The 15005-nt window shown below is 47.3% G+C and overlaps 1 protein-coding gene across 2 annotated transcripts in view; it reads right to left on the bottom strand.

The window, feature by feature from the left end:
* Positions 1–3838: 3838 nt before the first annotated feature.
* The window catches only part of SYK (spleen associated tyrosine kinase), a 97126-nt gene continuing 85959 nt past the window's right edge, over positions 3839–15005 (bottom strand). For both annotated transcript variants that reach the window (XM_055091786.2, XM_055091787.1), the window contains exons 12-14: positions 14514–14654; positions 13774–13886; positions 3839–6867 (exon numbers count right to left, since the gene is read on the bottom strand). In XM_055091786.2, coding sequence (XP_054947761.1) covers positions 6795–6867; positions 13774–13886; positions 14514–14654 — 327 coding nt within the window. In that variant the 3' untranslated portion in view covers positions 3839–6794. The remainder of the gene's footprint in view (positions 6868–13773; positions 13887–14513; positions 14655–15005) is intronic.

The raw sequence follows: 15005 nt of genomic DNA on the forward strand, positions 1-15005 counted from the left end.
TCCAGCCCTACAGGGCTTGTGGGTTTTCTCTTCATGTGCAGAGACAAGAGATTGCAGAAATAAAGACACAAGACAAAGAGATAGAAGAAAAAACAGCTGGGCCCGGGGGACGACTACCACCAAGATTCGGAGACTGGTAGTAGCCCTGAATGCTTGGCCATGCTGCTATTTATTGTATATATGGCAAGGGGGCAGGGCAAGGAGTGTGAGTCATCTCCAGTGATTGATAAGGTCACACGAGTCACGTGTCCACCATACAGGGGGCCTTTCCCTTTATGGCAGCCGAGGCAGAGAGAGAGAGGACAGCATACATCATACGTCATCATTTCTTCTAAGCACTTAACAGAAAGATCAAAGACTTTAATACTTTCACTAATTCTGCTACTGCTATCTAGAAGGAGGAGCCAGAGGTACAGAGCGGAACATGAAAGTGGACCAGGAGCGTGACTACTGAAGCACAGCATCACTGGGAGACGTTCAAGCTTCTGAATGGCTGTGTGTGGGCCTGGCTAATGTCAGGACTCCCACAAGAGGTGGTGGAGCAGAGTGTTCTCTAATTCCCCCAGGGAAAGGGAGATTCCCTTTCCCGCTTAAGTAACAGGTGCCTTCCCAGGCACTCCCATTACCACTAGACCAAGGAGTCCTCTAGTTGCCCTTATCTGGGCGTGACAGAGGGCTCACACTCTTGCCTTCTGGTCACTTCTCATCGTGTCCCTTCAGCTCCTAACTCCGTATGGCCTGGTTATTCCTAGGTTATAATTCTAGAATAGGGATTATTATAATAACAGAACAAAGAGTAATTCTACAAACTAATGATTAATAATATTCATATATAATCATATCTATATTCTATTTCTAGTATAACTATTCTTATTCTTATTATTTTCTTTATTATACTGGAACAGCTTGTGCCTTCAGTCTCTTGCCTCGGCACCTGGGTGTCTTGCTGCCCACACCTTTCTATACCAAAATGCTGTCATCGTTTCTTCTTTTTCTTTGGAGGAAAGATTGAATCTATGTGTCCTGGAGAGAGAGAGAGACAGAGAGAGAGAGAGAGAGAGAGAGAGAGAGAGTGTGTGTGTGTGTGTGTGTATGTACCTGAGAGAGAGAGAGTGAAAGAACATATCATGTGTAAATTAACCTTTGAGAACTGACAGGACAGGGCTGGCTTTCCAGTTAATAAGAACACAGATACCTGCTTCCTTGGTGTGATTTCAGGGGACCAAATGACCATTGCCCTTTAGAGATGCCTCCCTAATTCTCCTTAAGCACATTTCCCAGTGAGTGGGGGGGAACAGCACTCTATCATGCTAATAGGTATTGAGCACCTAGTGGTAGTGGCAAAAGAAGTCAGGAGAATGTTGAGCTAGAAAAGCTCCATGAAAAGATCTTGGTTGCAGTGCTCTTTGGAGCTATTAGTAGATTAATGTGCACTGTGAATGTACTTGGCCATGTTTTCTAAGTTAGTTAATCAGGGAAACTGCGTGCTGTAGAGCGTGTCTCCACCTTCCAGACTCATATCCCGGAAGACACTTTGTGAAATGCCTTTTTTGGGGATGCTCTTTGGAAATGTCAGGCCACAGGAGACAGAGCATGGAGCAGGAGGGGGTGGGAGGTCCCACAGCACAGAGGTGTTGGTCCCTGTTGCAGCCTAACACCAGAGAGGAGGTAATAATTAGGTAGGGTTGCTTGCCCAGAAGCAGGGATGAATTTCCACCCTGAGACCACCAGCGAGTAACCAAGAGAGGAAAAGAGACACTGCATTGTTTATCACAAACTAAAACATAATTTAAAAACCAAAATCTGCCTTTTCCAAAGTGCTCCCTTCCTCCCTAAAATGAGAATATATTTATCTACCAGTTCTAAAGTCCCCTCCTCATCTCCGAAGGACAAGCCTGGGGGTCTTAAACCGCTTCCCTGCTGCAGCTCAGGCTAGTGGTAAAGCCATCTCACTGCAGTGCAGTGATACATTATCACAAGAGTTTTTCCCTCCCTGGGGTTGAAGCCAAAGGCCAGTGCTTATTTCCAGAGCCGTCCTAGGGCCTGCACCGTCTGCTGCCTGCAGCATTCCTCCCAGCAGATGGCCACTGGCATGAACAGCACAGACCATGGCATCTGCTGACATTTTTAGAATAAGGCCACTGTGCTGGCACTTAACATGTGTCAGCGTAGGCACCCTCAGCTGAAATTGTGGTGCTCAGGGGTTCAATTTATAGGACATGCCTAAGGTCAGTGCTGGAGCCCAGTGGTCTCTTGTGTGTTGTGTTCTTCTCTGACTTCAGGGCTCTTCACCACCCCACTGTATTTGGAGCAGCCCCCCGCAGGCCACTGGGCTACTGGGCAGTCTGTGTCCTTCCCATCTCCCAGCTGACCCAGGGAGCCTTGGCCCAGCCAACTTAATTGTTTCCTCCAAACCTAACTTGGCTTGGCAAGAGCAGAGGGGACCCAGGGGAGACTAGGATGGAAGATTGTGAGGAGAGTCCCTTAGTGCTTGACACCAGAGAGGGTGGTAATGAAGATGGATACAGACACGAGGGTGTGTCCACTGCAGGACCACTGCCTCACATGGATTTTTAAGTGGTTATTTGGAGTAAGGTTCACTATGTGCGGTGGTGTGTGCGTTTTGTGTGTGTGTGCTTGTGTGGTGTGTGTGTATGGCATAGTATGTGTATGTGCAGTGTATGTATGTGTGTGGTGTGTGAAGGTGTATGTGGTATGTGTTTGGTATGTGTATATGTGTACTGTGTGGTGCATGCATGTTCTGTGTATTTGTGTGCATGTGTATGTATGTGTGCCCGTCTCTGCATATGTGTACGTATATGTGTGCATGTGGGTACAGGTGTGTGTACATGTATGCACATGTGTGCACATGTGTGAATGTATGTGTACATTTGTGCATGTGCTTATGTGTGTGGATGCATGCATACATGTAAATGCATGCATTTGTGCCCATGCACATGTGTATGTACATGTGTGCATATACATGTATGCATTGACATATATGCATGTGTGCATATGTACACGTGTGCATGCCTTCTGTGCATGTGTGAATGCATGTGTGCATGTGGATGTATATGTGTGCATGTCTGCGCATGTGTGTAACCTCCTTAGAACAGGCAGAAATTGGGGCTCTGGAATCCTTTCTTTGCCTACCGCAGTTCCTTTTAGGCTGTCTTCATAGAGAAAGGGATAGCTCAAAACCCACAGCCCTGCTTTGGCCTGATGGGGGATTTCTGGGTCTCCTCAGTCTGTCTTTTATTAGGCAGGCCATGGGCTGTCAGGCCCTGGCTGGGTAGATGCTCTGCTCATGAATAAAAGATAGAGGCAGGGCAGGACAGGGCCCTCCCTGATGGGCCTCCCCGTTCTGTGTGGTGGAATCTCACAGACAACTTTGACCTGTGCACATCCACTTTTTTTTTTTTTGAGATAGGATCTTGCTCTGTCACCCAGCTGGGAGTGCAGTGGTGCCATCACAGCTCATTTCAGCCTCGACCTCCCAGGCTCAAGCAATCTTCCTGCCCCAGCCTCCCAAGTAGCTGGGACTACAGGTGCATACCACCACACCTGGCTAATGTTTTGATTTCTGCAGAGCTAAAGTCTTACTATGTTGTCCAGGCTGGTCTCAAACTCTGGGCTCAAGAGATCCTCCTGCCTTGGGCTCCCAAACTGCTGGGATTACAGGCATGAGCTACTGCACCCGGCCAACACATTCACTTTTTTGGGACATGGCAGGGACTTAATGTTTTAGAAAACATTTAGCTACCCCTTTGACAATGCTGCTTGACACTATTTGACAGTGTGACTTACCACATCCTAATAACTTCCATGAAAATCATCACAAAGCAAATTTTAAATTTTTATTAAAAATCACAGTTTTTAAAAATGTCCAGTGACACAATGTAGCTCTTCTGAAATGAATGGAAAACACAACACACTGCTAACCAGTGGAGGGAGCTCTCTGCAGGGCTGGGAGACCTGACAATGCAGCTGTAGCCTCTGCAAGTGAAAATCCAGGCCGAGTTGCAGTCATTGGACTGATGTCCAAGTGCAATCACCATACAGCAGCTACAGGCAGGGCTGGCTGATAGGGAGTATGGGAGAAGGACACACTCAGATGAAAACATGCATGCAACGATTTTCACCACTGAGCACACTGTTTTCTGTGATAGAAACTGTCGGCCCTGCTGGGGGACAAGATATTCACGGCCTCACTAGCCAGTGTGATGCCACCAGGGCAGCCTGCCCCTGATGCTCCTTTGTTCCCTACTAAAGAAGGACCATAAGGTAAAAGGCACCTTACCTTATGGAGTGAGCCCAGACCCCAGGGAAAAGCTTGGGTAGAACAATCCAAGGGGCAGCCTGGGTGTGAGAATCCAGCCCAAGCTAGCTGCTCTAGAAGCCTGGAGGCCTTTCCCAGCTTCCCAAATGTAGCCCTTTTCACATGACCAATCCTTCAATTAGGTTACCTTTCTCTATTTGCCCTCCTTGGTGGCTGCAGGGGAAAGGATAATTATTCCTGACCACAAGACCCATTTTCACTAGAAAAGACTTCCTCGTGCTGGCCACAGTGGGAATTCTGCACACGGGTGCCTGCTCCACCAAGCAGAGAGGCTCAGGAGATTGTCCAGGGACAAGGAGACCTGGCCGGACCTCTGCAGGGAGGTAAGGCCCCTGCCCCCATCTTGTCCCATCACATTCTGGATGTTTGGCATCCCCAGGCTCCTGGGAGGGGAGAAGTGCTGATAAAAAGGCCAAAAATCACACAGAAAGAAGACAGAAAACTCCATACACTTCCTACATAGGTGCTACCGTATTCCTACGAGCATGGGGCCTGTGTTGAAGACTCCCTCCGGAAGTTACAGAAGGAAGCCACCAAGAGTTCAGCCTCACAGCCTCTTTCTCAGATGCAGTCACCACTTTACCAAACTTGGCACATCCAACCACTCCTTTCATAATTTTACACCTGTTTGTGGCCTGGCTGACAGATATTTTATCATTGATCTTTCTAATTTCAGGGATTCTAAATGTGTTTTGAGAATCTGCTCAGCACTCAGGGATTCTGTCTTTAAAAATATGATTAAACCACCAGATAGTGTGATTTTAGAAAGTGTGCGTGGCTACCAAAAACTTCTAAACACAAGTTATATGAGTGACTCCTGTCTTCTGTGGCTGAGCTTGGGTACTGATTGTCTTTCTCCATGCCTTGCATCCCCTGTTAGAGGAGGGCCTGCTGTCCATGGCTGTCCATGCACTTTAAAATGTCTCAGGTTTAGCTGAAGACCAGATGGGTCCAAGTTTATTTATATCTGCTGGCATAAGAATGATGGCTAAATTACCTCTTTAAGTTGTTTTTCTGTTTGTTTGTTTGTTTTGACAGAGTCTCGCTGTGATGCCCAAGCTGGAGTGCAGTGGCATGATCTTGGCTCACTGCGACCTCCGTTTCCTGGGTTCAAGCGATTCTCCTGCCTCAGCCTCCCCAGTAGCTGGGACTACAGACACATGCCACCATGCCCGGCTAATTTTTGTATTTTTAGTAGAGATGGTGTTTTACCATATTAGCCAGGCTAGTCTCAAACTCCTTACCTCAAGTGATCCACCCGCCTCGGCCTCCTAAATTGCTGAGATGTCTCTTTAACTTTCAAGAGGTACAGCAAAACTGAAATCAATGGGTGATGACTTCTTTAAGATCAAACATGAAGACGAGGATTAGTTAAGACCAGAAAATCATTCTCCGGTCTTGTATCTTCAACTCAAATTCACACTCCAAAAGGCCTGTTTGTGGTGAGGCTCAGGGTCTTTGGCTTGTTCTGAATTAATACTTTCTTTGGAAACTCTTTAGATGGCTTTGATCCCTGTGCTGTCCCCCATTGCAGACACAGAAAGCGACAGGGGATTCTGGCGGCACCCTCTCTGTGGAGGAGAGGAAGGTGTGGACCACGTTCAGAGGAAGGCAGCCTGAAGCTGTCCTCAGTGAGATGCTGGGGGATGGGCCTCTTGCCCCTGCTGTGCAGCCTCCATGCGGGCTTTATTTACCAGTCACCAGGTCTTCAAGACAGTCTGCAGGAGAGAGGATTTCAGGGGGAAAGTAAGCCAAACCAATTCATTCTCATGGTCCCCTTTTATCACAAACATGTAAGTCTTCCATCTCATAACAGAGACAGCAAAAGCAGTATCTAGGCCTTTTTTTTTTTTTTTTTTTCTTTCCTTAACTGGCTACATGCTTAGAAACTGCACTGGTCAAACTTGATTTTCTTTTTAAAGCCTCAAAACATTTTTATTGTCAGGAAAGCTTTTCAGTGGCCAAGGATCAGTCTCATGGCCGTAGAAGCAGCCAAATTCCTCTGCCTTTGCCTTCCCTTCAGGAGTCACATGCTAAGGCATCCTTGGGCATTTGGAAAATGCCGCTTGGGGTGAGAGTGCTCTAGGCCACTCTGCAATGTCCCTGGGCCCGATGAGTAACAAATGCACCCCGGGACCCAGAGAAGTGGAAAGACATGAAAGGGATTTGGAAACAGATCGTAAAAATAACCTGTATGAAAATCACACAGACAAGAAAACAAACAAATCCAGCTAGCCCCTTGGATCCTGCCGTCCGTCTTTTCTCCCAGGACTGCCTTTGCTTTGTGGAGGGTGAGTCCTGGGACAGGCTTTGGGTGACAAGTCGCGGGCATGTTCCATCCAAGCCTGGCTCTCCCGACTGGCAGAGGGAGGTGGCTGACAATCAATTCCTCTGGATACATTTTCCTGTGATTGCTCCTGTGATCAAATGCAGCCACCGACAGGTGCGGGAGCGGTTAGTTCACCACGTCATAGTAGTAATTGCGCAGCCGCAGTTCCACTGCTGCGAATCCGGGCCTGTTTTCCACACTGGAATGGAAGAGATGCATTCTTGTTTGTCAATGTGCTTGTGAAAAAATGCTGATCACAAGCGGGGCCTCTGCAGGCTGAGTACCAGTGGTGCTGCTCCCTGGTGGCTAACTCTAGGGCCTGCAGCTCACAGCGTGGTCCCTGTGCCCCCCACCCCAGGGTGACCACAAGGCTGTCAAAAATAGCGTCAGCCTACTGTAGACCTAAATAACCCATATCTGCACTTTAACAAGACCTCCAGGTGATTCATGTCCACCTTAAAGTAGGAGACTTTTTGCATTAGAACTGGGAGTGTTTTAGCCCCAGGTTCAGATATGCGGCACACAATATGCTTCTGTGCCACAGGCAACACAAAGAGGCTGTCTCTCTGTGATTTTAGAAAAACAGGTGTCTGAAAATACTTGGCAAATGTTCTGCAGATATAGTCAACATCTGACTCATAATCTTGTTAAGAGAAGAAATAGGAACATAACTTTAATTCTCCCTTTCCACGCTCTAATCGATGGCTCTGGATTTTCTGAAAATAGGCTGTTGATATGGGTTCTTAGGAAAGCTCAAAACATGTCATGGCAGGAGCAAAGACCCAGGGCTTGTCTATGATCCACCTTAATATAGCCAGTCCTTACTGCCACTGCTGGCCAGGGAGGCACTAATGTCAGTAAACTATGGGCAAAAGCATTAACAATTCGCAGTCTCTAAACAAACACTTACAGACACTTCTGTTTTGTCTTACACAGACATCCTGTACAGATCAGTTGGAAGTAAGTACTAAAACCCTGATAATCGATCCTCACTTAGAAGTTATTTTTCTTATTTTGCAAGATTTCTGGATATATTGCAAGTGGGTGAAGTTGAAATACAATAAGTGAAAAAGTGAAACAGAATGTGAGGTTAAATTGTAGGAAACCGTCCACATTCAGCCATTTTGACCTATGTCAATGGCAATTTCATATGATTCAATGTCGACACAAGAGAACAGCCATAGAACGCGCATCAGGACCAAGACTCACTTATCATTGTAAGAGCAGAGTGGCTTCTACAAATCAAAATGGGTAGCTTTGTCAAATGGCATCAAAATACATGGTTTCTCTTATAGCTTTCAATAGTGAGCAAAATGATAAAACTGCTCGAATTGATCAGTGTGGTCAGCCATCTGTGGTCATGTCTGGGGACACGGGCCTCCCAGGGTGTCACTGAGAGGGGCTTTGTCTCTGGCCACGAAGTGTGTTCCGAGAGGGGATATGGTGGCCAAGCCTCTGGTACAGGAGCATGTGTCCACCCAGAGGGACAGCCTCTGTCTTGCTCCTAAACTTCTACAGTCAAAGAGAACACACTTCAGCATCTTTGCAAAACAGGGGGCTCTGCTTCAACTGTGGGGATCCAAATGGTACAAAGAGCACCTTTGGATCTTGCTCTGGGGGTTCATCTGCCCAGCAGCCAAGGAGCAAACAAATGCAGGGAAACAGGAATACAGACTTGTCCTCAGGAAAAACACCTGGTCAGGTCTCCTAGGAAATCTCTCCTGTACATCCATGGGAGATGCTGCCTCCAGGAAGCTGGGACACAGCTGTGCTTCAGCAGCAGGAGGGTGATGCAGTGCCCTTGCGTGCCCAGCTTCCTGGCCTGCCCTGGCCTGCCACTCTGCTTTCGGGCCAGAGTGCAGATTCTGCTCTGCCCCTTGTACCCAGTGACCCTCCTCCTCTCCCCTCATCCCTGCACTCAACCTTGCTTCTTAGCCTGCAGGTCTCAGCTGCAATCCCTAAAGGTGGCCTATCTGGAGCCCCTGCTGGAAGTGTGAGGCTTCCCTCCCCATAATTTTCTGTTCTCTTTTAAAGTTTCCAGTGTGTGATTTTATATAAAGAGATATATGGTCTTTATCCTGGGTTCCTGGCACAGAGCTCCTAAAACCCTTGGAATTTCCTGATTGTTGGGCTGAAAGCAGCATCTTTTGTTACTCATAATAAACCCCCTTCAACCATACCTGGGTTTGTGCTAATGAGACTATTTCTCTCCCTCCCTCCCTCCTTCTCTCCCTTCATCTACCTCCCTCCCGCTCTCTCTGTCTGTCTCTATATATCACCTTGGAGAGAGTGGCTGTTTACTACTGAGGAAAAAATGAAAAAACAAAGCAAAACAAAACAAAACAGAGAATATACTAGGACCACCTGTAGTCCCTTCATTGAATCCACCACATTCTAGAAGCTCCAATATGCTTCTGTGCTGCAGGCAACTGTGAGAAACTACTTTGACACGAGAGGGCTTAAAAAACCCCATATATACATGTGATATCCTCCAGGCCCCTTTGCCCTCCTTGCTTAGAATTCCCACTGGAGTCATCCCTTTCCTAAGACACGTCATAGGACACACTTATTTTTAGCTTATTGTTTATTGCCTGTCTGCCCCAGCCCCAACTATAAGGTCTGATAAGGACAGGGTCTGAGGCTTCTGTGAGGCTTGCACCTGGGGTGGCAGCCTGCATAGCAGGAGCTCCGGCAGTGGCCACCGACCCTGTGAATGACCCAGGGCTCTCAGAGGATGTGCCGCTCAGAGGAAAGCCTTGGAGCTGAGGCTGTGCAGGGAGCCAGGGGACATCTCACCAAGGTCCTGGGAATTCATGTTTTATCTTGGGCTTGTTGATCTTTAAACAGGAATTTGAGCCACATCTAGAGCCTCCCTGACTCTCAGAGAACCTGGAGAGCCCAGGAAATTTCTCCATTCGGCAGAGGCCCCCACTGGAGGGCTGGGACTATTAGGAAACTGTTTTTCAGGATCAAGAGCACCAACTTCTCTCCATTTGCAAGGGCTTTCCCCACTGGTGTCTTTAATCACCCCAAGCATGACTTGGCTCTGGAAAACACAGTGGAAGCCTTCCTGACTGATTCCTGCTTTTCTTAGGGCCAGTGTTTCCTTCCTGGCTTTCATGCTGCCTCCTTGAGTGACCTGCACAGGGCAGGACTCTGATGTTGTGTTTCCTCTTTGGAAAGTGAGAGGGGGAAGGAGTGAAGCATGGGCCATCCCAAAATATGCCAGATTGGGATATTGATTATTTTGAGTTGAAAATATTGTATACATTGTAGTTTCGGAAAGGATGAACTGACCTGTCCCTTCATGCCTGCAGCAAGCCATAAAGATTCCTCTGGGAAGGAGACCCTTCCTGTAGCAGGATGAGAAAATGCCCCTTATCATCAGAGACTGGGCATTGGAGCTGCAATGGGCCTGAGTAAACATATTTAACACAGTATCCCTTATCTTCCACTGGTTTTACACCCTCCTCATATCTCCTGGCGCCTTCTCTAGAAAATTTACTCCTTCTAGCCAGATTTTATTTGTCCTGTCATTTCTCCTTAAATGTATGGTTCTTTGTCTAAAGATTATAAAAGCATCTTGTTTTGGCCACTTCTTTAGACTTCACTGTCTTGTGAGGATCCCCATAAACATGTAAATCTAGTAAAATTGGTAAGCTTTTCTTTTGTTAATCTGGCCTGGTATCAATTTGGTTTCTAGGTCCAGCTGAAGAGTCCATTAAGACTAAAAAGGGGTTGGAGGTAATCTCTGGCTGTCTTACTAGGGTGAGGGATGCTGTCTGCCTTCTCAGGGCTTTGTCATTGAGGCTGGGAAGTCCCTTTGAATTCCCTCCAGGACCACACCCTGGAACTGATGACAAGGCCTGCAGTGAGGGACCCCCTGCATCTTCTGGAGGGCCTCCAGCAATAGCCCGGGTTACCAGGACCAGCCCTTGGCGCTTCTGAGTTCTCCTTGTGGCCCTGCTCCAAGGAATCTTTTCCTTTTTTTTCATTCAACTGCACCTCATTGAATTTCTTATGTTTAGACAAAGTGATTCAGAGCTAGAAAGAAATTATTTAGGCAGATAGTGAGGGTAACAGAGTCCTCTGTAAGGTTTCCTTGCAATAAAAAGCAGCTCCTAAATCATGTCTTTTCTAACAAAAAGCAGCCTGAAAAATCAAGCTGCAAGCATAGCTAAGCAAGCTAAAAGCTCACATAGGTAAATGCCGGCAGCTGTGTCAATAGAAAAGGGATCCCTGGAGCCAGGGATATTCAACATGGAGGTTCCCTCTTCCACTTTCCTTGTTGCCACGTGTGCAGTAAAAAAGCAGGCAACAAGGCTGAGGCGGGCGGATCATGAGGTCAGGAGATCGAGACCATCCTGACTAACACGGTGAAACCCCGTCTCCACTAAAAATACAAAAAAATTAGCTGGGCGTGGTGGCGGGCGCCTGTAGTCCCAGCTACTCGGGAGGCTGAGGCAGGAGTATGGTGTGAACCCGGGAGACAGAGCTTGCAGTGAGCCCAGATCGCGCCACTGCACTCCAGCCTGGGCGACAGAGTGAGACTCCGTCTCAAAAAAAAAAAAAAAAAAAAAAAAAAAAAAGCAGGCAACATGGCATCGGCCAAGGAGAGACCTCATCTGCATAATAAAAGATTAGGGTGGGGCAGCCAGTTTCTTTTCGTGTTATGTAAATGGCCCAGCTGTCCAACCGATCTTTGGGCCCTATGTAATCAGACTCAAGCTCGTCTATAAAACCCTGTGCATTTCGACACGGAGCCGGAAGAACCACTTGGGAGCCCTTATCTCTCTGCAGGAAAGAGAGCTTTTCTCTTTTCTGTTGCCTATTAAACCTCTGCTCTTAAACTCACTTCTTGTGTATCTGCATCTTTGATTTCCTTGGCGTGAGGCAACGAGCTCAGGTATTACCCCAGACAAACACAGCTGCTTCAAAAGTTTTAGAACATCTCCCCACCTCCCCCAACCCTGTTTGAGGTCACTACTAGAAACACTGTAACCTTCAGAAATATAGCTTTGTTGGGAAATAAATCAAAGTCTGATAAAGAGCTGTGATTTCTAATATGGGGCATGGGCCATTGTCATGATTTCCTTTTGACTGGGGCTTGTGCCCTGGAGCTGACTCCTCCAAGCCTGCAGAACTCACTGAAATGCACCCCTGCAGAGCGGACTGGGGTGGGAACCAAGGGGAAAGACATTGCCTGCCTGTGAACCTCACTCAGGTTCCATCTTAAATCTCCAGGCGGGAAAATACATTTAGAAAGAATACTCTCTTAAGGAGACTGTTCTACTGCTCTATTTTGCTGTAATTCTGGTGGACATCCAGTGAATATCACGTAGACTGCTTTCCCTCCCCGGTCTGCCCCTGGTGGACCACTCTGGAAATAACTGCCCACTGTTACGTGCGTCCATGGAGGATAGAGGTCGGCCCAGCAGCCCCTATCCTGATTCCTTGAGTCACAAGAATACACCACGAGCCCAAAGGGTATTCAGCAGCCTCACTGCACCCACCTGGGAGACAAGTGGGAGGTGGTGCCCCTGGCTGCAGCACCCTGCCCTCTTACCACCCACCTTTCACTCCTCACTGTTAAACACACACCACAAAGAAGAATCGACAGAAGTACATAGATCAGCATCAAGGTTAAATGCAAAAACTCCCCCACTGCGAGTTCATTTTTAATTCAAAGTTTTTGCATTTGTATCACAATGATTTAAACTCTACCCTCCTCACCCTTCTACAAGAAGGGAAGCCTTGCAAAGGGAGCTGCAGGCTGGACCAAAGAACACTTTCAGTAAAGGGTCATAGGCTGCCATGTGCCCAAGGGCTGCCCTCCCCAGGGTCCAGTGCTGCCAGTGCCTACCTGCCAATGGTTCTTACGATTCTAGTTTAGGCACTGGGAGAATTAAGCCAAGACTGAGGAATAAACATCCTCTTAGATCCATGAGTAACACTTCCCTCTTGCTGACACTTAGCTCTCCCTGTCGCACTAACACTTGGGGTTGGAGAAGATGCCCCGGGGCCCAGGCCAGGCTCCTCTCCTGAGCCACGGCAGCAGCAGGGGCAGGGAAGCAAATACCCACAGTTTGCCTGCTGCCTTTGTGGCTGCCCCCTGGGTGGTTTCTAGATAGAGAATGAGATTATTTCCCTGTTACTCACAATTGTGGTAGAGTGATACTCCCAGGGTGGGGAGGGGAGGTCTCGGAATCCCAGGTGGCATCTGCAGCATTTGGAATAGCCCTCATCTTTCAGAGGCTCTGGCAATGTCAGCTGTATCTGAAGGCAAACCTGATTCCGCAAAGCATCAAATCCATGGCCAGGATTTGTGATGTCCTCCTGATCACAAACCACATCGATTCTCAGCTGTGTGGGCTCTGTGTGCACAGTTCAGTACCAGGGAGCTGGAGATGGCGGCTTGGGGTCACCGTGCTATGCACGCACAAGCAGGCTGCTGAGCCTGGCAAAACTGTACTCCTAATTTTCAGTGGCAATGCATTTTCCTTCCTTGCTGAGCTGCCCTGAACATCACCTGAGAATAATGCCAGGTGTACTTTAAAAGCATAACAGCACCTGGGATCCACTAAGCGAGACGTATGACGGCAGTCAGGGTGGACTGAGGCCACCACTTCAAGGATGAGGTAGATTCTAGGGAAGTGCAACCTTAGCCAATGTATCTGTGAGCTGGCCAGAGTCCGAGGTCACCCCTCACTGCTCATGGTAATCAGGGAGTCAGGAAAGTATACCATCCCCTACCGAGTGCTTCTGCCATCCTCTATGCCAAAAATGGCGTCCAGCCCCAAACTCTTACAAACACTTTTTTACTTTGACTGCCCTTGCCCCATCTCTCCACCATTATCGACATTTAAATTTGGACACTCAGGTTAGAGTCCCCATCTAAACTTGCTCTTTAGGCTCTACTACATGTAAGTGCATGGGCCAGAAAGCAAGGTCTCTAAAGCAAGACCAGCCCCCACCGTTGTTTGTTTAGAAAGCGGGCACATTCCTGATTCATGAAAAGGTGAACTTTATCCTTTTTTTAGACGCCCAACCATTTCACCTGTTTCCAGAGCATCTGAATACATCACAGTCAGTGTCAGGTACTCACTCGTATGTCCAGCACAGATTCATGAGATCGTACATCTCTCTTGGACACCCTGCAGGGCACCCCATCCGCTCTCCTTTCTCTAACATAGCGGTGACTTCACTTCCTTTCATCCCCTACAACATGCAAGATATGCATAAGCTTTTTTTTTTTTTTAAAGGTGTTAGTCAAACAAAACAAAACAGCCACTCCAAGACATGAAGGAGTACACATTGTATGATTTCAATTATACGAAGTATAAAAACAGGAGCACTTAATCTGTGATGTTGGAGTCAGTTGGGTCACCCCTGGGGAAGGCTGTGTGTGCAGAGGAAACAGGCTTCTGGGGTTCTGTTCTTCATCTGGGGGCTGATTTCATGGGTATGTTTCATTTGTGGAAAACCACTGTACTGCATGCTAAGAGTTGTGCCCTTTTTGGTATATATGTTTTAATTAAAAGATCTAAAAAATGTAATTAAGATACTGTAAATAGTCATTATTTCTATTTCAACTCTAATGAGTAATGATCTGGGTTATATTTTGTGTATATTTACATGTGTTGACACACAATGGGAAAAACACACTCTTCAGTGAGCATCAGATATTTCGTTCTCAGTTTGGAATAGACTGAGGGCACATTAACTGCTTACTGGTAAAAGATAATGAGAGACTCAGATTAGGATTTTCAGGTTGTTGTAAAGACAATCTGGTGCTTATCTGTTCTAATGGCCCCACAGTGAGAAAATGAAGCAGGAGTGGCTCACTCGATATGGCTTCTGCCCATAGGAGAATGCTTCCCACATCAACACTCCAAAGCTCCAGACATCGCTTTTGCTGGAGAACTTGTAGTAGTTGATGCATTCCGGAGCGTACCACTTGACAGGCCACTTTCCATGGGTCTGGGCCTAGAAGCAAAGCAGAGGGAGAAATTCCATTAAGAATAAAATTGTGGGCCGGGCACATTGGTTCATGCCTGTAATCCCAGTACTTTGGGAGGCTGAGGAGAGCAGATCACTTGAGATCGGGAGCTCGAGACCAGCCTGGCCAAGAGGAAACCCCATCTCTATTAAAAATACAAAAATTAGCCAGGTGTGGTGGCGGGTGCCTGTAATTCCAGCTACTTGGGAGGCTGAGGCAGGAGAATTGCTTGAACCCAGAAGGCAGAGGTTGCAGTGATCTGAGATCACACCACTGCACTGCAGCCTGGGTGACACAATGAGAGACTCCATCTCAAAAAAAAAAAAAAAAAAAAGAAA

Source organism: Pan paniscus, chromosome 11, assembly GCF_029289425.2.
Source record: "Pan paniscus chromosome 11, NHGRI_mPanPan1-v2.0_pri, whole genome shotgun sequence".
NCBI classification, from domain to species: domain Eukaryota; kingdom Metazoa; phylum Chordata; class Mammalia; order Primates; family Hominidae; genus Pan; species Pan paniscus.